At 33.0% G+C, this 27,789-nt stretch overlaps 1 protein-coding gene across 1 annotated transcript; it reads right to left on the bottom strand.

Moving 5' to 3' along the window:
- On the bottom strand, window positions 1-27,745 carry LOC149086731 (homeobox protein Hox-D4a-like). Its single transcript, XM_089231087.1, has 2 exons — window positions 27,281-27,745; window positions 1-3,675 (listed from the first exon to the last, which is right to left on the bottom strand). Exons 1-2 carry the CDS (start codon window positions 27,726-27,728, stop codon window positions 3,266-3,268), a joined length of 858 nt encoding a protein of 285 aa, XP_089087213.1. The 5' UTR covers window positions 27,729-27,745; the 3' UTR covers window positions 1-3,265.
- Between the last annotated feature and the right edge of the window lie 44 nt (window positions 27,746-27,789).

Genomic DNA, 27,789 nt, shown 5'->3' on the forward strand with positions numbered 1-27,789 from the left:
CTCTCACTGTCTTTTCTTTTATCCATTCTTAGAAAAATCACAATACACAGGGTCTACAGAATTTTCAATATATATATTTTTTCATATATTTATAATAAATACCCTGATCTCTATCGTATATAAGTTCTCTTCTAAGTTTTGCGAATGTACAAGAAATGAGAGCGGAAAATTTCTCTCACATATACATAGAAATATATTACATATAAATTACTGTACACATACTACTTACATGAAACATAACTATACACACAAATATTCCAAAAAACAAAAAAAAAATTGTGTTTCACGGACGCATGAATTTCCATTTCAAAGTAGATGTCATGATGATCGATCACATTCACATGAACAACAAATGATAAGTTGTGCTTTACAATAAACTGTTTAGTAACTGAATAACTAGTTAAGTTCAATTTCGTGTAGATGCATCACAATAGCTGCTAAACTTGGTTGTGATTTATTTTTATTTAAATCAGTGGTTAATAACCGGAGGTGCGGGAGAGCATTTTCTGGGATGCGAGATGGGCAAAAAAAATCACAACATCCTAACTTATTATTCAGGAAAATTGAAAAGATGATAAAAAAAGTTTCATTTTTCAACTCTTAAAAAATATGAACCACACTGATATTTTGAAAATTCATCTATTAATTAACGCGTCCAAAAATGGCTGACAAGTAATTTACGTTGCAAAAGTTTCTTTTTCGATTAACGATTGTAGTTGTTTTCCATTTACATTAAGAAAAAAATACGATTAATACCTAGAATATTTTGCGGTATGTTCACATGCAAACCGTGTTAATATCATGCTGCGCTTAGGCTAATAAAATGCGAAAGTTCTATCAAATGCCAAATGAATAGTTATGTATTGATGTTCAAGCTGGAATCGATAAGATTCATTGAATCTTTGTTTTCAAATTTCAAAAAATATTAAAAAATAGTAAATTTTTGTTATTTTTTTCGTTTTTGAGTAAATTAAAAAAAAAAACAACAAGCTAAAATTAAATATCAATTATAGCCGGGAATTAAATAACTAAAGAAATTTATTAATTGATGATTAATGTAAAAAAAACTAAATTTTCTAACAGATAGAAAACGCATTATCTAAGTGGGTACGGAATGGGAAAAAGGTTAAGAACCACTGATTTAAATAATAAAAGTAATTATTATTTTTATGTTTGATCAAAGACCGTATCAAAATTTCGGGTATCTAAGGTACACGACTAGTGTAATTTTTCAAAGACATCTCATTCGTTTATTTTAGTGAAATATTCATGAGAAAAACTTGATGCGTTTATTTTTTTTACTGACTGGTATTAAAATGTTTGTGAATGGTATATGAATGATTCGTGAATATTAGCAAATTACTTGCTAATTAATTCGTTTTCTATTGATAGTCCTGAACTTGGCAGAATAAAAGCGTAACACGTTGATTCCAGAGGAAACTTGGGCATCATTTTCAATGACTTCTCTTTAACGTTGACATTAAATTTGATTCTAACTAAACAGATTCATTCCAAATAGACTGATCGCAAATGCCAGATAGCTCAGTCAAAAATGCATAATTACAAACTCAAATTCAACAATTTCCCCGTTTAATAATTTTTGTTGTTGAAGTCCGTCTATCTCGATCCTAATTTAGTGATTTCCAAAGACACTAAAGCCACTACAAAGTCCATTTTGGCTAGTTAACCCTTTATCTACTGACGGTAGGTACCGACCCACTTTAAAGTACCAAGTTGGATGATTTGTTATGACATTTTGGTGAATTATTGTTTTAAAAAAAAAACCCTTTTTTCTTTATTATTATTAGTATTATTATTATTGTCATTAAATAGAACTAAAATGATTTACAAAATAATTGACGCAATAATTTTTATATTACTATAATTATATTTTTATCATTTTCTTCTTATTATACCTTTCATAATGCGGTAGATAAAAGGTCAAATCGGTGTTCGACACGAAAACCCTATCAACTGACTGATAATTTTTTTTGATTGATTAATACTTATTAATTTAAGTACAAAAAAATATAATTTCGGAAATTGCTGTTTTTCCATCCAAACGAGATCATCGAAATGCCATTTCATCCATCACATTTTATCATTCTGGAATCAACTGTCGCTTTAGTGTTTCCATATTTGATATTAGAGGAAAAATATTTCGAAATATCGGTTATATAAAAGTGCTGTCATCAATGAGAATTTTTACAGATAAGGAAATTTTAAAACATATATTTCTTTAAAATAAACCAACCCTGAAAAAACACAGTTATATAATTTCATTTAAGAAATACAGCGTAATTATTATGCATGTATGTGATATCCATAAAACTAATGCAAAATAATATTAAAATATTTAATTAAGTCATTCAGAAGAATTTTCCGTTTTTTTGCATTTGTTTACATTCTGAATTTCTTCAATTTTTTTTAATGATATATAAAAATAAGAATTAATTGTGTTAATTACCATAAAAACAAAAATTATTGAATCGATTTTATCATAATTTTTTGCTCATATCATTTGAATTTCTTTAATCTTTTAACTCTTATATAGCCCGCAAGTTGAATTTTGTGCATTCACGGTGTAAAATCACAGCTTAGAAGAATTATAGATTTAACCCTATTTTAGTCTTCATTCTCAATCTTAATTAGGTAATTACTTATTTAATAAAAAATGAGTAATCCCAACATCTGTTGATTACTAAAACAAACGGCAGAATCACGTGAAAAAGAAAAGATTTGTCTTTAAACTTCAGCCGTCATCAATGAGAATAACCATTAACAACAGTAATCTTCAGTGATAATATGTAATAATCACACATTGGACTTGAATATATGCCCTGAACAAATCAGGACAGCATCAACGGGCAGAAAAAGACATGTCTAAAAATCTCTCTAAGAATATATGCTGTATATATTATATAATTTATATACAAAGAATGAGAAATACGTCACTCTCTCCATTTGAAAGAGATTATCACTTTCTTTCAAAGGATTTTAATGTCAAATATGGCGAGCATGACACAAACAAATGTTCGGAAAAAAAGAGTCACATATGAATCGAAACACTCTGGAATAAATATGGCGGCTCCTATTTCACGTACGTAATAATTTTTTTTTTCGGGCGGCAATATTCCAGCGTTTATGGCAATTGCTCGAATGAAACATGACTGGCTGGGACTTTGTGTGGTTTCTTTTTTTAATAATATTTTTTTTGAAATTTCAATTCATTCAAATATTAAAGGTTCATTTGAACGGGACGAAATCACAGTTCTGTCAACCCATACTCGTCTTTTGGTTCGACGGCCGATAAAGACGACATTCGATGTTGTGGCTGCATACCTATAGGTGTTTGCGGTTGACTATTGTTGTTGTTATTATTGTTGATGTTGCCGTTCTTACTGGCGTTATTTGTCTGGACGTTGTTTTGCGGTTGTTTTTTCTTCACGTTTTTAGTGTTCGGTAGTTTATTGTCTTTCTTCCATTTCATGCGTCGGTTTTGGAACCATATTTTAATCTGTCTTTCGGACAAGCATAGCGAATGCGCTATCTCGATGCGTCTCCGCCTGCTCAGGTATCTGTTGAAGTGAAACTCCTTCTCGAGTTCGAGGATTTGGTGCCTCGTGTAGGCCGTCCTCTGTCTCTTGGGCTCGATTCCCGGAAAGGTTCCGTTGACTGGAAAATATTTGAAGGGAAAAATTAAATCATAATAAACACTTTTTGATGTTAATCACAAAATATCAATTTAAAAAAAAAATAAAAACCGTATTTTCAATGTGTGTAATTATCCGCATTAAAAAAATTACTGCAGATAATATGCATTAGAATAGCATTAGTATACACACTGTATATTACATTAACAAATTCAGATTTGGTTTATAATCTGAGGGATTGAACGTTAAAAAACATCTGAATTAGTTAATGTAGAATATATACCACTGCGCATCACATGTAGATTTTTCTTTTTTGTTTGGAGAGGGGGAACGAATATAAATATTTTTGAAAATTAATTTTTGTATCAAAATCAATTCATTTTTCACGAGAATGTGGCCAACAACCACCTTCATTCATTGAGATTTTGTGGTGAATGCAAATTGTATGTGAGCGTATGCGGATTACATGCAGGAAAATACAGGGGAAAAAATTAAATTATAAATTATGAAAACAGCTTTATATGAAGGCCTACTCTCAATCGATTGAAAAATATATATTTTCATTCCATAGAGAAATTTTTTCAAATAGAAACCTAAGAAAGATTTCTCCTATATTTATACATTTTTGTTATCCCAGTAGTTTTGCTTATCCGAAATAAATTTTAATTGATTTAATTAAATTTAGTCAACACATATTTAGCTGGTTACGTGCGATTTCTATATGCCACTGGCAAAAACTAAATACACACAGATTGGACACTATATTTACAATATGACGAATACCACAATATTGGATAAATCTGAGAAAATGGAAAATTAGTTGAATATCAGAATTTAGGATATATATATAGTGAAACTGAATAATAAAATATAGTTGATTTTCTTATAATTTCACGTTTAATTTGCACAACCACTACTCCTCCTCCATACTCTGATGTCATTTTTGGGATCCCTGTGTCTGGCCCAGGGCTCCTTAATCAAACAGGGGGGCCCCGAAAGTATTTAAAAACCTTCCACATATTCTGAAATTATGTCTTTCATAAATTCTGGAACTGCTTCTCTCATCAGCTTTCGATGGATTTATTAATTAATTTTAAATAATTTCACTCTCTGGTTCTGACTTTTGAATTTTATCATCAACATTCATAAAATTCAATGAATCCCGAATTATCATTTTCAATCAGTCAAAATTATCATCAGTTCTAAAGTTTCTAAATTAAATTCTTAAATTGATTCCCATTTAAATTTTTTTCATCTTTTTAGTCACATTTTTGTGTTTACACAATCGCCAGAACATATAGGACAACTTAGATTTTTGAAGCACTGAAAAACTTAATAAAAAATTTCGTCGTATACGTGAATGAATACATATTGATATGACATATGAAGAACAGTCTGCTTAATTCATGAATCATTATCAAACAATCAAGATACACAATTTGATCCGCGAATCAACGAATAAAAAAGAACTATATTTTTTCGTTTTTCCTCTCTCCACAACGATAAAATATGAAAGAATTTTAAACGCGGAAAGAATGCGAAGCATTTTGCAGCTGTTTAGAAATAACTCCCTCTACCACATTTTTCACTCGCTTAAATCTGGGAGGAAGAAGAAGAAAAATCCCGGACAAAATTTATTTAAAATATTTTTTTTTTCTTCTTAAAAAATCCATCCGGGACATAAATAAAGCGCGCCACGAAAATGGTCCTACGGAAAAGAAAAGAGAGAGAGATCGATGTGGACGGCGGTGGCGCGTGCGCAATTCCCGCACGCAACACACGTTCCCGAAGTGGTGGGAGAAAAACGATTTATTGGTTTACGAACTGTCGATTGCCACGTGCGCGAATTTTTCACTGGAAATTCCGTTTTAACTTGCGTGTGTTTCCGATTCTTTTTCGTCAATTCGCGTTTTAGCATCTGTTCATTTTTGTACATCGATAATTCTCTTCCCATATTTCTTTATCCTTTCTATATTTTGCGAGACGTGTCTGCTCAAATATGTTTGTTTACTTGTGTTCAATGTACACACATGAAGAATCGAAATCGCATACGCAATTCAAATTTTTTTCAGAATTATTTCCCGTAACCCATTTGTTTTCAGGAAAATGCATTCTATTGTCTACGAAGACTAAGACTGAGATAAATAATGAATGATCAATATAAGTTTGTAAGACTGAAATGATTTTTCAGCGCTAGATTTATAGGCATTGACGATGATATTTAAAATCAATAAATGAGAACTAAAAAGTTTTCTCTTTATTTTTACCTCGGTTAATCATTGGATGTTGATACTCATGAGATTTAAAGTAGTTTTACTCTCGTGTTAATTACAGATATCAAGGTTCTGTTTAAATTCAGATTCATTCGAATTGATTATAAATTTTAAGATTTTTCATTTATGATAGCTAAAACACCAACATTTCAAGGACCGAAACCATCTCCTGATGATGCAAATCATTGAAGTTTAGGTAACATCGAACGAATGCTCAGACATATGATGATCCATCAGCCCGAAAAATACATTTATCAATTAAAAGAAAAAGTTCAATTCGAAAATATATGAATATTTTTGCTAAAATTTTTTGCAGAACGATTTTACTTGATCCATATTTTATTTGACGTAGTGCTTAATTAAGCTTAATTAAGCACTACATCAAATATAAGTGTGTGAGCGTTCTGAGATTATTTTGGAAAAGCAGTTCAAAGTAACTTATACTTTTACTTAAAAAAATTCTTTACAAGCATTTTTATTGTCGCAATGACGCATATAACATTTTCCCATGTAAGTTTACAATATAGGCAGGCTATAGTTGGCTGTTTTTACGGGAAGTGAGACTTCGCAACTTTTGATTGAAGCTAAAAATTGAAATATCCATCCCATCAGAGAAGAGATTCAAGCATGAAATAATTATAACTTCAATTTTAAACATACAATAGAATTTCAATAGAATTTCTTTCTAACTCATTCAATAATATTTTCTGAGTGCTATTTCTCATTTTTAACTTTTCACGCCATTTAAGAGATATATCAAGGGAAGAACATAGGCTATATATGCCATGTATAAAATGAATTTTCTGCCAGTTTTTATGAATAAAAATCTAAAATATTTATCCAGTCTTCGCACAGTCTAGCATACGTACCAGATTGGACGTGAATACGTGAATAATCTTCTGTTTTTGAAACACAAAAATTTACTTTCATGGACATATTGTATCCAGAGGTTATGGAAAAGACAATATGGCTTTCTTAAAATTCTGGTAATACAGTAATTACCAGAATCTACAGAAAGTTTTGGATTAAAAGCATCTTAAAGCTTAAAAGTGGTTTTTCGAATATGCAGTCTCTGATGATCACTCGAATTTGAAAACCAACGAAAACTCTTTCTTTCGACTGAATGTCTGAAGTTTTTTCATGCAAATATTAGAAGCTAGTGTGTTTTTATTGATATCCTCAAAACTTTAGTAAGATCCAGCTTGATTCGTAGCCTAGTGATACTTAAATATGATCCTTCCAATTCAGTATCACAAACGTTCATTTTTTACCAATTTTTCTTCATAAAAGGTCGGTGTTTTTATGATAGTGGGAGTTATTATCTAGGCTGCCACCATTGAGGAAGAAGTTAGTAATGCTTCATATATAACCCAGATAGTCTTATCAATAGGCTCCTAACACTGCCTTAAAGTCTGTATAGATATTCTAAGAGCAAAGCAGTGAATCCTCTCCAACAGGGATATAGCGTACCTTGTAGGGGGCCCCGGATCAGACATTTTCTTGGGGGCCCTTTAAAAAGAGAAACATTATATACAAAATAAATATACATTTTCTGTGAGGTCGCTATTTGGCTCGGGGCAGTGCCCCGGTTGCCCCAGCCTAGTTACGGCCATGCTCTCCAATAGGAACCCTAGTTGGCCATTAATCATGCGAACTGCATGCCCGTTAATTTGTGATGAAAGATTATGATTTAAAAATCAAGCAAACAGTGGCTTATAATGTTACCTACATTTACCTATTTAAATTGTTGTTTGCAGCCCTTCCGACTCTCATTTAGATGTCACACATAGGGTCTACTTTAGATTTATTGGGTGTAGAAGGGTTAAATAATTTCTTGGTAAGGACATTTTAATGTGACGCAATTTCGTGCTCTTGCTCTGACCTATTATATTGCTGGATAATACTGTGTGTTATAACACTTTTGAAACGAATGACATCATAAGCAGTAGTGTATTTACAGGGAAGGGGGGGGGGTTATCGAGCTTATAGCCCAGGGTGGCAAATTCGGAGTAATTTCGAGTAATGAGTGGGCAAGAGAAGTAGTAGAATGGGAGAAAAGCTGCAAATTTATTTTTTGCTCGCGGGCAGTAAAACCATAAATCTGCCTCTGCTTGAGAGCGAGGGACCATAGGTGAGCGACCATACGAATTGCTTAGGAAATTTGCAAGCAAGTAAGTGATCAAAGGAGTGAGAAAGGGACCAACCAAGTCAGTGAGATGCCAAAAGAGTGACCTAGAGGGCCAGAAACCAAGTCAGTGAGCAAACAAAATGGAGTTATGACCAAAATAGTGCGTAAACATGTGAGTGACTATAAAAGATCAAGAGAGCGTGAGATAAAGTCGGTGAGAGATCGTAAGTGAACTGAATCGAGCATGTGAATGACCAAAACAGTGTGCAAGCATGTGATGACCAAAATAGTGACGTAGTAAGCAAGGGGGACACATCAGCGAACGCCCAAACGATTGACCAAGAAAATGTGCAAGCATGTGAGTGACGAAAAGAGCGGTTTAGAGACAGAGACATTTTTACAGGGGTTGGACATATTACAGGTGACAGCCCAGGGCGGTAAATTTCGGGTGGTCAAGAAAATTGAACTAGAATAGGAGAAGAAGGCAGCAAAATTATAAATCTGCCTCTGGTCATAAGATCTCTGAGAACCCGATGTAATACTTTCCATGGGTAGATTCGTGCTCAGCTGTCAAAAATCATTCAGAATTATTATTCATTAGTTCAATAATGTAAATTTTTACTATATTTGCACGAAATTAAATGACCGCAACACTATTTCCCAGCAAATTTGTAGTGATATAATGTGATACCCATTATATGCTATGGTAAGTGTGATAAATGTGTTTTGATCAGGGATTATGAATTATCTCCGACTTATCACATTTACCATAACGTATAGACTAAATTGAAACAATCCAAATTTGGTATCCAATTTTAATATTTTCCCGTTAATTAAATGCAGGCCTATGTAATAAAAGTCTATATACACAGAGGATCCCGTTTATAACGTTTTTCAAGAAACCGTCATGAAAACTTTGTAAGCGGGAAAACGCTTTAAACGAGATATCTTAGTGAGAATTAGAGTTATGGGACCACGAAACGGGTGGTACTGAGCGGGAAAACGTTCTAAGTGGGAACGTTATAAACGGGATCACTTTAATGAATTTTTCCTATTTATCGAAATTTCAACAGTACGCTCATGGTTTTTTTTAAAATTTACTTCTGTGCATAGGAAATTTTCTTATAAAAACAAAATTTTTGTAGGAATGGAGTGACTTCGTTTTTATAGAGACACGACTGCGTTATTCAAAGAGAGAAGGGCATCGATAATTTTTCAAACATTATAATAGCATATGGGTGTGTTAAGTTCAATATTCGGTCGCACGCGAATATTTCGCTGTACACGTACACGCATACGCTTGGATAATGGTAATAACAATATAAAAATGGGAGTCGCACAGACACACGCGGAGGTATATTATTGAACGATTAATCGGTACGTTGGAGGGTCGCTGTGGTGGGAAAGAAAGAATCCACAGAATATAAGATAAATATGTCTGGAACTCACCCCGAAATGGATGGACCATGAATAATTCGAGTACAATTCGTTATCTTCGCTCCCGTATCATCCGTTTTTTACAGTATTTTTTTTTTCCGCTCGAACGTCGCACGCCCTGTGCCACCCGATGTGACATTTACCACACGATGATGATAATAGAAAAAATACGCTGTAAATGTGTATGTATAAGACTATTATATATATATATATATTTCTTTCATATTGCCGTATAAAAAAAACTAAGGGAAGATGACACAAAAAAAAAAATGTTTCCAGTCCATGGAAAAGTCTCAATAAATATTGAAGCGTTAGTGACATTTCCAGAATTAAAACACAGTAGAACCTCATTATAACGGAAAACACTATAACAAACGAACAGTAAAAGAAATTGTAATAATAATAAAGAATGCTTATTTTTAGCTAATGAGTTTAAAACTTCTTTTAAACGTTTAAAATGTATTTAAAAAAGCAATAATTCAGACCCGAACATTCAATTTTTGGAATTTTTAAAATGTTTTTGAATTTTTGACTTTCAAAAATGCATTTGTAACATAAATGCCAGCAAATTCAATTTTTTTTTTAAATTTTAAATTTTCTTTTGTGGAGAAAATAATTCACTTCGTTAAAAAAATTTTCAACCAAGTTGATGCAGGGTATATTCAACTTCACATACAATTTTTTTCCCAGAATTTGATTGCTAAATTTTATGTAATGAATCACACTTTTCCCTGGAGGCATTTTTTATTGGAAGCCATCTTAAAAAACCCCTTGAAAGTTCAACTTTAAGTGCTGCACTTTGAAAAAAGGCCCCACAGTTCACATTCACCATATCTCTAACCCAAAATTTACGCAGTCCCTTAAGTTAGACTCAAATCCCTGAGGTAAACAGATAAAAATTCTACAGTGAGAAAAAGCAACCCACACATTTGTGGCACCAGGGTCTAAAAGGGTTATACATCGATCTTTTTGTGTGGTTTTACGTATACATTAATGCGTTGCGTGACATACTGCTCACAAGACAGGAAAATTAAGATTGATGCAGTGTATACGTACGCATCTTCAACTCAACCCATGCTGAAGGACGTTTTGTTATTTGATATACAGGGTGGGTACACCCTGTAGGTTTGATATACAGGTCCATAGAAACTGTAAAAATTCATAAAAACTGGAAAAAATAACCAAAATAAAAAACGGTTTGCAGGGTTAGCATCGCTAGGTCACGGGAGTTTTTTTTAAGACAGGAAAAAAAACTAAAACAGCAGCCGATAGGTGGCACTGACGTACACAAGTCAAAGAAAAGATACGCAAATTACGAACAGACTGCCTCCAAATCGTTTATTACAGCAGTATGTGTGATATGACCACCCACATGATGACATGATGACCACCACAACAGGGTATAACACATTGCAAGCGAGTCACAAATCCAGCAACGTCAGAGTGCAGCAGGTCCACTTACATGGTTTACAACGGTGAACTGCCGAAGTCGCTCGCACCAGCGCCATCTATCGGCTGTTTTTTCTTTTTCCTGTCTTAAAAAAATTCCCGTGATCTAGCGATGCTAACCCTGCAAATCGTTTTTTATTTCAGTTATTTTTCCGGTTTTTATTTATTTTTCAAGTTTCTACGGACTTTTTGCACATCCTGTATAATAAATACTTTTACTGGAATACTCTAGTACACTTTTACACACTACTGACTTTAATTGATATACACCCTGTTGCATTACACCTCTATGAGATTTATTTGTTATAAACCGGACATATTAAAACAGACAACCTTCAACCCCTGTTGGTCCGTTATAATGAGGTTCTGCTGTAATTATAATTGTTTTGTTGTAAATATCACTTTTTCCCATTGAATAATATGTTGAAGATTTCGATATGTTTTTACACGGCTATATACAGTATCAAACACATTTTAGCTTTATTTCAAATTTGTCTTTATATTGCAAATAAAGTAGGCCTACAGTATATGTCCGTTATATCGACAGTTCCAAATCAAGAGGAAAATTGCCGTTATAACTTCTTGTTATAAGTGAATTTCTTTTTTTTTTGCTCCATCATGTTTTAAAATTGTAAAAAAATGCTTTTCTTTTATCTTTATTGGAACGCCTTTTACAACGTTTCGTTCTTATATTAAGGAATGTGAACAGAGATTCGGTATAATCTGAATAATTTTTATAAATCGGATATTTTTGTATAATCAAAGTAATTTAGTCCACCAACTGAACAAATAAAAGTCTTAACTATTATATCAATGTTCGTTTTCACGGCTGTGTATGGACTCATCAACATTTTTCCATTTTTCGGAAATATTTTTAGCACGATTTTTTTCCCGTCATTAGGAAACGACTTTTAAACTGTTAACTTCTTGACCCGTGGTCTTTTAGTGACTGGGAGAGACAAAAGGCGAATAAAATCATTACATACAGTGAATCCCGCTTATAACGTTCATCAAAAAACCACCGTGAAAGAACGTTGTAATCGAGGAAATGTTTTAAACGGGAAATTTTAATGAGGATGTTACAGATGAGACCGTAAATAAATCGCATTGAGCGGGAGCGTTATAAGTGGGATTGGCTGTATTCTATGTGTATAACGAAGAAGGGAAGCCCAAAAATAGGAGGAATGGAAGGTTGAAAAAAATTGACTTTTTCTGTGTTTATTCTTTGTTAGAAGTCCCTTAGAGTTAATTTTTACGGGGAACATGTGACATAATGAGAGTCATTATGTTAAATTTTTGAAGAGACAGAGAGAAGGAAAAAACGCATTTTTTTGGGAATTTTTTAGACGTTATAGTGAATGTTTCCTAATTTTCAACTTGCTATAACCGAATATTTTTGTATCTTTAAACTTTAATATTAACTATTTGACAATCATTTGCAAATCAGTCGTTATAGCGAGATTCTCGTTATAAGTCGTAGCCTAGTCGTTATACCGGATTCTCATGCATTTCAGCTTGATTTTTTTCTTTTTTACATTTCTATAAAAAAACATTGGTTTCTAAAACTTTCTGTACACAAAGACCAGTAAAATGCCTGAAACAATTCGACGGGCCACCAATTTAGAGCATGAGTATTGTGACCATATGTGGGACGTTCTAGTATTTTCAGGTAGTGGTCCCATATTTGACCGCTACGACATTCCTTTATACAAAAAATTGTCCTGTTTTTTTCTTCAAAGAATTATTATATATTATTCGAATTTCTAGTAACCTATTTACTAAAATCATGAATTCGGATGTTTTGATAAATTATTAATTATATCAAGGTAATTATGGCTATAATTAGTCATCTCATATTTGCCATGTTCAACATTTTCTCCGTGAACTACATTTGAGGGGCCTAAAGCACGAGGGGGTATAAGTGCAATGTTAAATCTATATGTTTTATACCCCTTGCACTCCTAACCCTGATTTCAAAGCTCTCTCACTCACTGCGAGTTCCAGTAACCTATCATTTCCCACCGATATTGGTAACTATTGAGTAATTTTATTGCTAATTTTATCACTGACTTATAGCAAACGTTTTTGTATACAATTGACGAGGTCCCGCATTTTGCCTTATTCAAATCTTAATTTTCAGTAGCTACTTTTTGAATGAAATATTGGTCCCCTAGTCATGATGTGAATGGGTTTTTTTTCCTTCGTCAAATACATTTTTGTTTACTGTAATTCGTAGCAGCCTTTTATTGCCCCACCCTTCAGCAATTTTAGCAGAAACTAAAAAAATTTTCCAAAATATTGAATTTTTCGGCTACTGTTAGCGATATATCCCGTATTTTTCCTCAATAAGAAGGTTTAATTTTTTTTATTTGAACCATAGGCGAAGATAAACTTGAAAGTCTGGAGGGGCACGGTCATTATTGCTAGGGGGGGGGGCGGCACGATGATGATGATGATATCAATTCATATATATACATATACATTAGATCAGACGACACCACCATTGACGCAAAAGGGGAGCAATTCCGCCCATGATTTGAACCCATGAGAATATTAGGCCTACTCTCTAATATCATTCATAACAATACAATACCATTTCATTCAATTAGAATTACATAATCGAGTATGAATGCGAACCAACAGTGCCACCATCGTGGACCATAGGTTGAGAAACGCCGCTATAAAGTGTAACTTTCTATACAAAAGTGCACTCCGTAAAGTCATATAAAGTTGTATAATTATTAAACGAATAATTCCACTGATTTCAAGTGAATTCCCCCCCCCCCCTGAGCGTAAAATATAATGTACTACAGTGAAACTATTAACGGATCTGACATTACTTTTTCCTTCAAAAATAATTAGAACTTATTCAGTTCGTAAACGTAATAGAAAATCATGAAGCAATTCTCGGGCGCGAATGCTTTCATCATTTATTTATTTTTTTCCCTTTGGCAGTATATTAAACAATTGGTCTCCATGGTATAAAAGAAAGATAAAATAGCTTTGTCTAAGTAGAAAAGCCTATCGGACGACGGAAAGCGAGAGAAAGGAAGAGGCTGGAATCTCTATTAAAGCGCCGCCGAGGTCAGAGGTGCTCGAGGAGCCCCAGAATTTGGGAGACGGTGGTGGGCCCCACACACACAGGCAAGCGGCAGCTGTGCGAGAGATTAGGAGGCTGACAAACTGCCATAACTCATTCTACCACGTGGAAGCTGAATTCGTGCCAAGAGCCGAGAGAAATTGCGACTGAATCGGCTCTCTCTCTCTTTCTTTCTCTCGAGCGGTTATTTTTAAGAATACGCTCTATTAAACCCTGGCACTAATTTATACAGTGAGAAATTCTCCATCATCTCTTGTTGAAAACACAAGTTTAAGAGTTTGCAATGTTGTTAAATCTTATTGTTATATTTTAAATAATTTCTCTCCATCAAATTTAGTTTTCCCTATCCATTCGGAATCGAGCATTTATTCATTTTTTCGCCTTTAATACTATATTTCATCTCAAATCCATTGCATTATAAAAAAATACGATATTGTCGTAAGTACCGTGTGAAAATCGTAAGCGCCATGTGGGAACATGCAGCGCAGTGTGAAAAAAAAATGAAATGAAATAATATGCACAAATAAAATCGCAAAATCACTTATTCTGCTTAACGTGAGCTCAGCATTGGTTTATCGACCCAGGATAAAATTCAAGAGAATTTCATGTAATTACAAATTTTCTTTGATTTGTCTAAATAGTGTTAGAAAATGCTTATTGAATGCTCAAAACCAATTCTGAATGGTTCAAACACGATTTAATTTGTCGATATTTTGATGTAATATGATCATGTTCACATAGTAAATTTCTTGGAGAATGCTTTTATGAAACAAAAATTGGCGTAGATGCAATATATCAATGCAAGCGCTATACCAGCCTCCAAAATTATATCTGAATTTGAAAACGTAAGCGCCATGGTGGATAGGCTAAGAAATACCGTAATGGTGGATAAAAAGTTATTAAACCTTTCTGCAAAATTGTTTAAAAAGTACATAATATTAAAACTTGATATATGTATTGTGTATTCATTTTCTGGATGATTTCATTCCTCACGTGGACTTGATCAGAGGCGCCGACATGAAGAAAACATTGGGGAGGCTGGAAGTTGCTGGTCGTCCTGTATGTACGGGACCCGTGCGCGAACGCAGAGGAGTAAGGGTGTATTTGCATTGTTTTTTTCCGAAATTATTGAGGGAGGGACTCAGCGCTCTTACAAAATTTATTGGGGGGGGGGGAGGGGGCTCAAATGGCCTCAGCCCCATTCCGGCGCCTATGGACTTGATGGTCTTTATGATAGAGAAGTATTCATCATTCGATAAAATCTTACTACTTATAGTTCAAATATTCGACATCTTAATCACAAGAACGTTTCAAATGTTGCATAGTTTCATCAAAATGCGACAAATTGCATTTACAGTCGACTCAGATTACCACGTTCCCACTTAGTAGGCTACGACTTATTTTCGTTGTCCCAACTCTAAGTATATAATTCTCATTAAGATTTCCCGTTTAAAGCGTTTTTACTTGACGGTTTTTTCAAAACGTTCTAAGCGGGATCCACTGTAATTGCACAAGGCCTTTGAAAAAAAAAACCATACTTCAGGAAAAATACTAAGGCTGTTAGACGTTAACTACTTCTCTTAAAAATGTTTAATTTTGAATATATATCTAATGTAATAAAAAAAATAGAAGTAGACTCTTATATACGAATATAAAAATAAATTTTTTCTTCAGTAGAAGAAGTTAGTTTCTTTAATTCCTGGTCAAGATAGGATTTATATGAGAAAAAACGCAATTTGTTTTTGTTTGTATCGGCAATAACAATAGTCGATGCCTAGTCTACTACTTAAAATTAAAAGACTTGCCATAAACGGGGGGAAAATACACGGAATCGACTTCTGAATAACTTACTACCGCAGATAGTAAGCTGAATAGTAAAACTTGCATGAATCACTACGCATTAATTAAAACAAAAACAAAAAAAAATCACTCTGATGTTATTTTAGTAGGGTATGGACAGTAGCGGATTAAAGTCGGTCGAGGCCCCGGGCGTAAAAGAAAATACTAGGTTCTTTAAATCAGAAAAAAGTGTAAAGTTTTGTTTTTTCGGGGCCCTTTAGAAGACGCGCCCGCCGTTGAATCCGCCTCTGGCTATGGACCAGAACTTTTCAATTCTGAGATTAAAAATGAATCAATTCTTCGGAACATTATATTTCTAAACATCGTTGTGAAAGAGCAGAACAACTTTTCGTAAATCCCATCAGACAATATTTCTGATTATCACTCTCAAACTGTAACAGTTGGGTCATTGAGTGCAACCGATCCTCCTAAAAATTGATAAAATAAAATAAAGTGTAACTTTTTTATAAATAAAATTTCGTAACTAAATTTATGCCACATCTTTTTCTCCATATATGAATTCGATATTCTCAAAAATACAAAAAATATATAGAAACTTTCTATTAACACATTGATTAATTTATGATCGACTGAATTGACAATAACAATTATGGTTATTTACACTCATCAGAATAAATTTAGAATCGAATTTCTAAATTTGGTTTTAGCTATGCTACTTTTTATTAGGGCTGATCCGATTAATCGGGTTGGTTAATCGACGAATTGTTCATCACAGTTAAAAATTTTAGTTGAGTTAATCGACTCGATCAATCCGATTAAATCTGCAAGAAAAATTATCAATTTAACTTGATTTGATAACGAAACCGATTAACTGTCTCAAATTATTTTCTTATGCATAAAATTTTTAATAAGTGACTATATTTAAAAATATTTGGATCAATATTTTGATCAAATTTTTCAGCATGAGGAAATAAAAGTCGATTCAACAAAAACTAGTGATGTTTTCTGTCTTAAATTGAGTTTGATTGAAAAGTTGTTTTGGAAGACAAAAATTTATCGTATCCACTATGAACAGTAGTTTTCGTATTTTCGGAACCATCAGCGCCTTTCCTCCTAAGTAGGCTACCCATTCGGGAGGATTTTTTAGGAAAACAAGCAACAGTATGATCGAAAGTAGTTTCGAAATCAGTAACTGTAACTTATAATATAACGACAAAGATCCAAGTAAACAAATTCCAGGTTTTTACATAATATGTTCAGCATATTAAATTTTTTGCTTCAAACGGGCAGCCTTAATTTCTGGATCTATTCCTACATTTGTTCGCATCTGGCGAATAGGTTCGTGAAATTAATGAAATACATTTTTATAGCATCAATTAATATTATATGGCTACGAAAAATATTCGATTAAAATTCGATTAATCGATTAGAAATTTTTGATTAATCAGTTAAAAATTTTCATCGATTCCCACCCATACTTTTTATACTAAAAAAAAAATCAAAAGTCATTAATTTCAAGCATAAAAAAAACGTGCAGAAAAGACAAGCGTCAAACCAAAATCTCTCGGAGAAATATAGATAGCTTCAGATATTCCAATTCACATGAAGTAAAAAAAAATAACGGTAATAACATGGGAATTTTAATTCTACAGGGGTGTATAATGTAATCAGAAAAGCTCTGGAGCTTTAGGAAATAAATCTAAGAGAAATTCACCTCTGTGTGTAGGCCCGTTTTTCACGCAAAGCTTCTTCTTTTTTTCACTTTATTTTACTTTTTTTTGGCATTTGATAATGTTCCGGCTGACAGACTTCCCATCGGGCGCTCTTGTCGCTACACAGCATTTATCGCGCTCGGCAATTTATTGTGGTAACACCGTGGATGGAGCTCTAACGGTGGCTGTAGTTGTACGTGCAAACGGGGGGGATGGATGAAGAATAAAATAAAACAGACACAAAAAAAAAATAACGTGGAATCTATTTTCGGGTTTTAGCTTTAGTTTAAAACTTCTTTTGCCAGAAGACGGAAATAAGGACATATAGTATAAAAAGAGAAAAATTGGAGCGTTTAAATCATACAAAAAAAAAATTATTTCAGTGCAACCAGAAAACCTTAATTACATTTTTAAAAAAAAAATCATGATTTGTTTTTTCGTTCCAGACTCTATTTTTCTAAATATGTTTTTTTTTATGAACAACATCTGTTTGAACGAAAGAATACAGTGGATCCTGCTTATAACGTTTACCAAAAGACCGTCAAGGAAAAACATTGCAAGCTGGAAAACGCTAAATAGGAAAACTTAATGATAATTAGTTCGAGTTGGGAACCATGAAAATAAGTCGTACTAAGCGAGAAAACATTCTAACTGAGAACGTTATAAGTGGGACTGGCTGTATTCGCCAAAACAAAAAAATCAATGTGCAATCAAAATAATATTTTTTTAAAATATGGAACCAAAATAACGATTTTTTTTCATGTGCAATTAAATGTATTTTTTTTTGTTTTAATATTTTAAATAATCGTTTTTCTAACCGATGCCAATGGTGTGACTATCGGGGGAAATTGATTTCGTACACGTCATTGCAAACTGCGGCAAATTTTGCTGGCCAACGTCTCACAGTTTTTTGGCTCTCAGTCATTATCGTTGTGTGATTTATCCAATATTTTACAAGATGGAAGGAACTCATTGTTTTAATTCTTTTCTTAATGTAATCTTAACTAAGTTACAACCACACTAAAACATCAATGGTTCATCTCGTATACATATTCTGATTTTTTTTTCCTCTGCTCTGTATTTTTTTTAAGTGTTTATATAACATTCTGCATCTAGGTGTTCGTCTGTGTTGTCCAACCAAGCGTTCCTCTTTTGTAATAGCTTTCTAGCAGTGTGCGCTCCGGCCTAATGCACAGTAAAGACATTATTATTATTTAATTTTGTGTCAAAAAACATTTATTTGCTATTTCATAAATTTATTTTTTGAAATATTGTTATCAGAATTTACTTCTATTTTTTTAAGTCTTCGTTATAATATATAACGTTACAACTGATTGATTCTAATACGAAGCGATTTGTGCACCACAAATCAGGTTGAAAATTTTCGGAAAGAATCAGCTCACATCCATAAGCTGGATTGGATCCCGCTTATAACGTTTTTTTTTCTCAGAAACCGTCATGAAAAACATTATAAGCGGAAAACGCTTAAAACGGGCAATCTTGATTAGAATTACTGTAGTTAAGAGTTGGAGTCCCGAAAATCAAACGAACTAAGCGGGAACGTTATAAATGGGTCGACTATATTACGTCAATCGACTATGTAGCCTATATAAGGAAGAAATGGCAAGAGCAGAGAAACATGAAGAAATTCAAGAAAAGCAACTTTTCTAGAAACCGCAAACATCTATATTTAATTCAGCGTGTTTTTTCTCATTCCTTCAAGCGTTGTTATTAAGCACAATCAATCACGAAAAAACTATTATCATCCATGACGGTCAATCCTTTTCTTTACTGTGGAAATATTTGTTTTTAAAATGAATTATCAATATGCAAATAGCGGTATAAGATTACGGTACTAGCTGTTCCCACGGCTTTGCTCGCATGAATTTGGTAATCCAAAAATTCTTCCTTGAGACCCTTTAGGGAGTAAATTTTGAGAAATCCCTTCTTAGCGAGTCTTTGCATCGTAAAATGAAGATACTGACCAAATTTCAAATCTATAGTTTCAGCGGTTTTTACTCGGCATGATTTCTCTACTTAGCATTTCAACACCCTTATGAAGCCCTTAAGGGTCGAATTTTGAAAAACCTTCTTAGAGTGAGTCTTTATGTCGTGAAATAAAACTACTGACCAAATTTCATAAATATAGCTTCAGTGGTTTTGGCTCGGCGTGATTTCTCTGTATAACCTTTGAACCCCCCTTATGGGTCGAATTTCGAAAAAAACCCTTTCTTAGTGGGTCTTCACTTCATAAAATAAAACTACTGACTGAATTTCTGAATTTCATATTCATAAACAGTGATTTCGGCTCTGTGATGATGAATCAGTGAATCAATTAGTCAGGACGTCATTATATATGTATAGATGTATAACTATATTTAAATTGCAGTATTCTAGTAACACATACAGAGAGAGATACTTCACTTATATGTAGTAGATTTAGTTTAATTGCATAGGGCTCTATAACTAATTATGTTTAGCTTAGCTGCATTATATAAATTGAATAGATATTTAAAAAAACATTTTAAAGTTGTTAATTAACAAAACATATAATATAAGACTGTCTATCGAGTTTTAATAACAAATTAACAACATGTAAAGTACCGTACTTATTTCATGAAATTTTAATGAATATATTGGAAATATCTATTCGGTAAAAAAATAAATGGGTACACATGTGCGTTCCCATTATAGTAGTGAAGTCTATCTAAGTTGGTTGAAATAAATGGTCTATGTTTTGTACTATTTTTACCAATCTTTTGCGATTTTAAAAAGTTTTTCTCTTTCAATAATAAGATTATTTCCTTCGTGCTTATCTAACTTCATCTGAAATGTATATGAATACAAGGAAATTTTTTTGCATGCTTTCAGTGAATATAAAATGAATAAATACATTTTCTTGTCACAGCTTTCTTTCATGCAAAGAAGTAGCCTATTAGAAGAAAATCTGATATTAAATTGATAATTTCCTTTTTAAATGAAACACTCATCTTTTCGTTAGAATGTGTAGGAACTGAGTAGGTCTACTCTGAAATATATATATATGAATAGCTACTTTTGAATGTACTACTTATCCAGACATTTCTTTATTAAAAGAAAAAAAATTTGTGGAAAATTTCACTCTTTTGAATTTTGTAAATACCGTATTGATGACTTTTTGATACCAGAGAAATAGTTTTGATTTAATTTAGAATTTTAATTAAACTGATACTGTAATTTTGCATACTACACCAATTTATGCTTCATTTCTGATAATCAATAAGAAAATAAAAGTAATTTTTTTATCATTTCATCCCTCATTTCATCTCTGTATAACATCTTTACAGACTATTTCATTACTTCTATGAAAATGGACATCTTCTCCTTCGTGACACTCGAAGAAAAATGCGACTTGGAACATAAGGGTCTCTATCGTTTTCTCTTCATGACTAATGTTTTATCTCTCTAAAAGTTATTACAGCCAAGGACAATTTTGTAAACACAGTTTAAAAAAATAATAATAAATGCCGTCGTTCGCGCTCCTTTTTACGTAGCGCGCACAACTACTCGAGTAAAGTATTAATGGACAGTTTCCCTTTTCGCAAATGACCTTTTTGAGCTTCAACCACGAGTCAATTTCCCGCCTGTGAAAGTGTTTCCGCCTTTGTGTGTTGCCGTCATCACTGCTGTGTTGTGTGTTTGTTCATCTCATCCTTTATTTAAGTGCAAATAAAACTTAATTCATGTTGAAACATGTAAAATTTTTTCTCTCGCCAGAACTGCTTGAGATTGTATGTTGCATAGCTCTCTCTCAAATGACGAAACAATTCGGATATTAATGATCAATATTCATTCGGTTACACAGATTAATTATTATAAGATTTATTATTATATCGTACAAAGCATCTTTTCACAAGGGTGAACATTTACAGAAATAAATGAAACACAAAAAAGAGGACTTATTATGGTTCGTTGGCAATACAACCGATTTTTTTTCTAAGCATTCAAAAACGAACTTGAAAAGAATTTTCTTCAACTGTTTGGCAAAACTGGAGTTTCCAAAACTTGTTTTTCTCATCGCCACTTTCTTAATTTTTTTTAAATCTTATCATCTCCCTTGATGATCCTGATACACCCCATAATATCCCATGTTATAAGTGTAGCTTCTAACATCCCTATCTCGTCCGTTGCCCACTTTGGGAAAAATGGACTAGTGCATATATGTAACAACGAAATAGAATGGTCAACAACAGTATTTTTTTATTCTTCTGTAATTTTAGAACAGCTTATAAATGGAGCATTTGGAGAAAGCAATCAAGCAGTTAAATGAAAGAAAAAAAATATCCGAGCTGCAGATTATAACTCAATAACCAGATGTAACTTTGAAACTCTCAAGAATTATATTTAAAAAAAAAAAACCATATTTATGTATTCATTCAAAAAATTCCATTAATTTAATGAACTATCTTTATTGCCTTGCGTAAAACAGGCATACGCTTTCTTCAGATTTCATCTATTCTAAAAAATCGTGACCAAAAGATTTGAAAACCTCCAATAATTCAACGATTAAATTATCGTAAAAATATTCAACGTTATTTCATAGTACTTAATCTATGTGAATTATAATTTTCAGAGAGAACACTGTTCTTGTAATGATTTTGACTCAATTACACCGTGGATAGTTAAAACAGAAGTGGTATGATATAAACGACTATTGGAATTATATATATACAAAAATTTTCACATTAAAGTTATTAATTAATTTCATCTTTTCTTTTTGTAACTGGAAAAGAATTACTCATTATTTTATTGTTTATTTCATTCACCAAAGTGAAATATATTTTTTTTCCTTCTTACCGGTGTAAAAACACACAGACGTCTGCACAAAAGTTCCGAGTCCGAATGGGAATATAAAAGAAAACATTTTCTCTCAAAACCAAACTTACGAATTTCTTTTCTCATTTACTTCTGTTTTTATTTTCGTTTTCTGTATACAAAAGAATTAAAAGAAAAAGGGGGAAAAAGAATTCCCTTTCTTATCATTTCCCACCCTCTTCGCATTCCAGTTTTGGGTTGTTCTCTAGCGAAGAGGGCGTTCATTGTTTTTCATTCTTTTTCGGAAAGAGCAATTAGGAACCATTCTGAGAGACCATCAAAAAACTGTGCGCAGTAACTAATTTTCCAAGTTATTTTTTTCTTTCCATTATTATTTCCATTCCTCTTTCCCACCTATTTTTTTTCCTCCTCCCTGTTTCTGAGTTTTTCAGAAGAAAATCAACTGTAGGTTAGAGAACACTAATTTTCAATTCCAAAAATACGAATTTTAAACCTTATGTCTATTACTAGATTGAAAAACTTCACTTAGAATATTTTTGGCAATCCTAAAAGCAAACAGACATTGAAATGTTGATAACTTAGTAAACATGGTTATGGAGATCTTCAGCATATTCTTATGAAAAATAATTCTGAATTTGTAATCAAGAACTTAAAATATTCGTGATTCGGGAAATTATAATATTAATACTGATTAACTTTCTATGGTCCAGTGTATATGTGAATATACATGACAAATATATGATTAAAAACACCCGTTGTACCAAATTCTTTTCTCAATTTTTTATTTTGTTTTTTTTTGGTATTTTAGAAAGTACATCTTTTTTAGTGTCATTACACAAAAGTACAATACCTTTTTTATTTAGAAAGAGATTCTTTGTGAGTGTCATTTTTTGAGTTGCTGAAATTTCATGTGGTCTAAACTTTATAAAATCGCACCAAATTGAGGGAATCCAGGATAAAATTTTAAAGCAAGAAAAAAAACACTATTCAACTTATATATATATAAGCAAGGTTTTATTTATTTCTATATAACAGTAAACTAAGGGAAAACTTTATGCATATTTCATCCTAAAACATTTTAACTAATCAAAAAATTAACTCTAATTAATTAAATTTCTGTGTTGATATACTGTTTGGATTAAAAATATGCTAACAGCACCAATTTAAATCCGTTTTTGTAAAGAAATATATATATTCAAGCTTCTATGGGGGGTGAAACATGAAGAGTTGAGTCCAATAGTTCAGTTGATATGAGATGATTTAGAAATTCTTTGTAATTAATTCACACAAATTGACTTCTTTCGTGTCTGTTTCAGTTTCTGATTATCTCTTAACAAATTGCCTGCCATATTTACCAATGGAAACGGTGCAAATATGAATTCATATCGATTCTAAGTGAGGTGAGAAAAATTTATGTAATAATTACCATTGACAGTGATTCCCATACGGTTAGCCACGAAATATTTCGGATAAAATTGTATTGAAAGTATTAATAGGGCTGTGATTCCCAACTAGTGCATCGCGTCCTATTTTAAATGAGAACTAAATTTATCCGAGATCAAGCAGAGGTATCACTATAGATGTTCATTCTCATCTCATTCTCAAGGGTGCCGATAACGTAAATGGGATTCCCCTGATGGATTTACTGATCACCCCTGAAGAACCCTGGAGTCTTTAGTGAAAATAGCAAACTTTAAAATAATGAGATTTTTTTTCTCTCCGTTGAATGTTCTTATAAATATGTTTCAATTCTGAGAATTTTTTTATTAAATATTTATTCACAAATATTACCTATACACAGCTCGCTATACTCACTGACTTATATGAATGAAGATATATGAACAGCACTACATTATGTATCTTCACGAACGTCATTACATTTTTGTGTTTCTCGGACCCCTTGTGCGAATAAAATGAAGGCTACGGAACCCTTTACTGAATAACGAATAATAGTCAGCATATAATAATGTAAACACAATAATAACTTGATTTTTTTTCTCATCCAAACTCATGAACCCCTCCCCCAAAGGAAGGGGGAGGATCTCCCTCAGGGGTCCTCCTAGGACTCCTGGTTAAGCACTTCTGGTATAAAATAAACACAACGAGATAGAACTTTTTAAAAATATAAATCACAATAAATTAAAATATTTTCATTAAAGCAGGATTTCTTCAGATATGTACTTGGTATTAAAAATCCTATTCAATTTCGTATAAAGTTGCTACACATATATCATATACACGCATGGTTTTATTTCGGTTTAATTTCCAATATCGAGTAACAATAATAAATTTGATATTTATCTTTTCTCATTAATTCAGCTACAAGTGTTTACAGTAGGCCTAAGAATCAGTTCATTTCTCCAAGTTGTAGCCAACACGAAATTAATAGTTATGTCCGTTATGGGGATATCAGTAATAGTCTAACGTTATCTAGATTTCAGTGATTTTTTTTTCTTTTAGAATTGATGTGCTTTGCAAGTGAATCTCTCACGCCCTCCGGATCTAGCTTCACTGATTTCAAAGAGATGAGATGAAAAGAGTTGATAAAAAGAAAGGGGGGAAACACCGTGATTACAAAATTTTTTCTATAATAAGGTTTTGTTTCGTAATAACCGGTTCTTTTTTATATCATCACAATGAACTGATTCCTAATGTATATAGCGTCCTAAAAGTGCATTGAATATATACATATGAGTCATTAGAAAGTAAAAAGTGAAGCATCTTAATAATAATCGATGATATAGTCTGAGTAAATTACAGCAATAAGATGATCGATTGAAAATTCCTTTCACCCTGTACGGTCTGGTGAATATTTGAATACACATGATAAATACATGTCTGGTCAAATAATCCGCTATACCAATTTATTTTCTCAACTTTTTTGTTATTTTAGAAAGTACATATTTCCGTGCCATTTCAGTATAAAAACCGGATTTATAAGTACACAGTATTTTTTTTTATCCAGAAAGAGTTTATTCCTTGTAGGTGTTATTTTTTGAGAGCTGCTGAAATTTTATGTGTTTAGATTTATAAAATAGCACCAGATTGAGAGAATTGAAATAAAACTCCAAGGTAACAACCATTCAATTTTGCTGAGCAAGATTTTATCAGTATATAGATATCAGTAAATTAAAAGCAAACTATTAACTTACTAACTTGATTAACTTATTTCTTGATTACGAGGTGATTTTTATTTATCATCTTAAACCTAAAACAAAATTTTTTACTTTTTATAACCTGTTATTAAATTATGTATTTTTTTTTCCAGCTTATTTTATGAATCATTACTGATTGTCTATTGAATACAAGTCACATTCTATATGCTTTCTATAGACAATGAAAAATTTGTTCGTCAATGATAGAATAGAATTCTGAATACGGATGTAATTTTCGTACTTCAATCTCCCGCCAGTAACGTTCGATGTGCAGCAATAGGAGATCATTAATAATGCTAGAGTGTGTTTGTTTTTATAACGATTTAAAGAATCACTGGTTGTCAAATTTTCTTAAAGACCCCACGAGATTCTGGCACATGTTTACTCTGAATATGTCACCATTCATCTATCACTGCTTGAATGCCTAGAAATGAATTTGGAAGCATTCTTTTCAAATACTATGATGATACTTTAACATCTTTAACTTCTACAATGATGGCTTAGACAACGTATCATATGTAAAGTGTGATTTGGGAACCAAGAATACCTTTGGAAACTGATGGATATACCTAAATTAGCAGTCCTAATACTAACTGATAGAAAGATAATTTTTGACTAAAGCTGCTTCGACTTCAATATGAATATTATTATAGAAAGTGCGACCGTATATAAATACTAGTCTATACACAATGAATTCCACTTATAACGTTTTTTCAAAAAACTGTCATGAGAAACGTTGTAAGCAGGAAAACGCTTTTAACGGGAAATCTGGATAAGTATGAGTAAGAGGGGGACTCTGTTCGAAGTGGGACTGTTATAAGCGGGACCCACTGTACATGCAAAAGTTCAAATTTAAGCTCATTCAATTTATCTTACGGAAATGTTGATGAAAATAATAAATTTTCACGCATTATGCAGGATCTGCATAAATCCCATATTTTACCATGGTCCTATACATAGGACGCAGCTCAGCTTCAAATAGTAGACCTACCTACAAGCAACAGCTTGTAGCATAGCACCTTCAAACTGTCACAGCGCATTTATAAGCACTTATTTCACTTACTTTGATACTGTTTACATAGGCGACGGAACCTAGGGGCTGAGGTCATTTGCCCCCCTCCTTAATAAATTTACTAAGAGGGCTGAGCCCCCCCCCCTCCAATAATTTCTTAAAAGAATGAATGCAATGCACCCTTCCCCTCCTGCACACGCGCTTGAGTCCCGTATTTACGGGACGACCGGCAAAGTTCAGCCCCTCCAATGTTTTCTTTATGTTGGCGCCTCTGACTGTATATATAAACTCAGACTAAAGATGTAGGCTAGTTTTGCATAACTATAAAAGTGATAGAAGTAATTTAAATCAAATTAAATTTTCATAAAAAATCAAATGACAATATCATGAATTTTTTTTTCATTTCTTCAATACTTGCTCAAATATGGTGAAATAAACCCATTAAGGTAAAAACATTGATTGTGAGAGAGAGAGAGAAATGATGGGTCGTATAAATTTCCCGCCAGAAAGGAATATAATGTATAATAATATTGGAGATAATGGGGAAATGGTTAGAAATGTTCTCAAAATAGCCACAGATCTATTGTCGTTCCCAAAATCGTAATTTAAAGCGTTAATTTTTCAGTTTTCGTCTGTAGCCCCTGTGTATTCCGTTCCTTCGCAATACTTCCTTTTTTTTTTCAGAAAGGGGAGGGAATTTTTTTTAATGGTTGGAATAAATTATGTGAAAAAAAAATGCGACTTACCGTGACTAACATGGACTTTCTTCATCCATGGATAAATGACTGGTGGGTCTGTGCCGGGACAGTCCGAACTGTTGCTGTCTTGCCTGAGATGCCCAGGGGGTTGCGGAGAACTTACGGGCGACCTGTGGAGAAGTGGTGGTGGACTGTGCGTTGTGGCCACCCGGTCCACGACGGACAGAGGTGGCACCGAGGTCTGTCCCAAACTGCACGAGTGCTGATAGTACGGGGAACTGCCGTTGGTGTTTGTGGCATAAGTCGAGGCAACTGCATGCTGCCCATAACTCACTGCGTGCTCACTGTTGACACCGCCGAATGCCCCACCGTAATGTCCCGGAGCTGCTTGTGCGTAGTAATCCTGGATGTAGTTTCCTTGCGAGTATTCCTCGGTCGGCGGGAACTTCGGATCCACGTACGCCGGAGAGTTCATCAAAAACGAACTCATGGTCATTAATTTTTGGGTGAATTGGTTGGAAATAATTTTTCTTTGGGGGGACGGCGCTTAACTCTGC

The sequence above is a fragment of the Pholcus phalangioides genome, unplaced genomic scaffold (genome assembly GCF_987345545.1).
Source record: "Pholcus phalangioides strain wild (caught in Gottingen) unplaced genomic scaffold, Ppha-v1.0 ptg000004l_1, whole genome shotgun sequence".
NCBI classification, from domain to species: domain Eukaryota; kingdom Metazoa; phylum Arthropoda; class Arachnida; order Araneae; family Pholcidae; genus Pholcus; species Pholcus phalangioides.

What these genes read in the sequence shown, in the direction of transcription:
- LOC149086731 (XM_089231087.1), bottom strand. Translation starts at nt 27,728, where the DNA reads ATGACCATGAGTTCGTTTTTGATGAACTCTCCGGCGTACGTGGATCCG. An exon ending in GAAAGTCCATGTTAGTCACG is followed by an intron (nt 3,676 to 27,280) that starts GTAAGTCGCATT and finishes AATATTTTCCAG; the next exon opens with TCAACGGAACCTTTCCGGGA.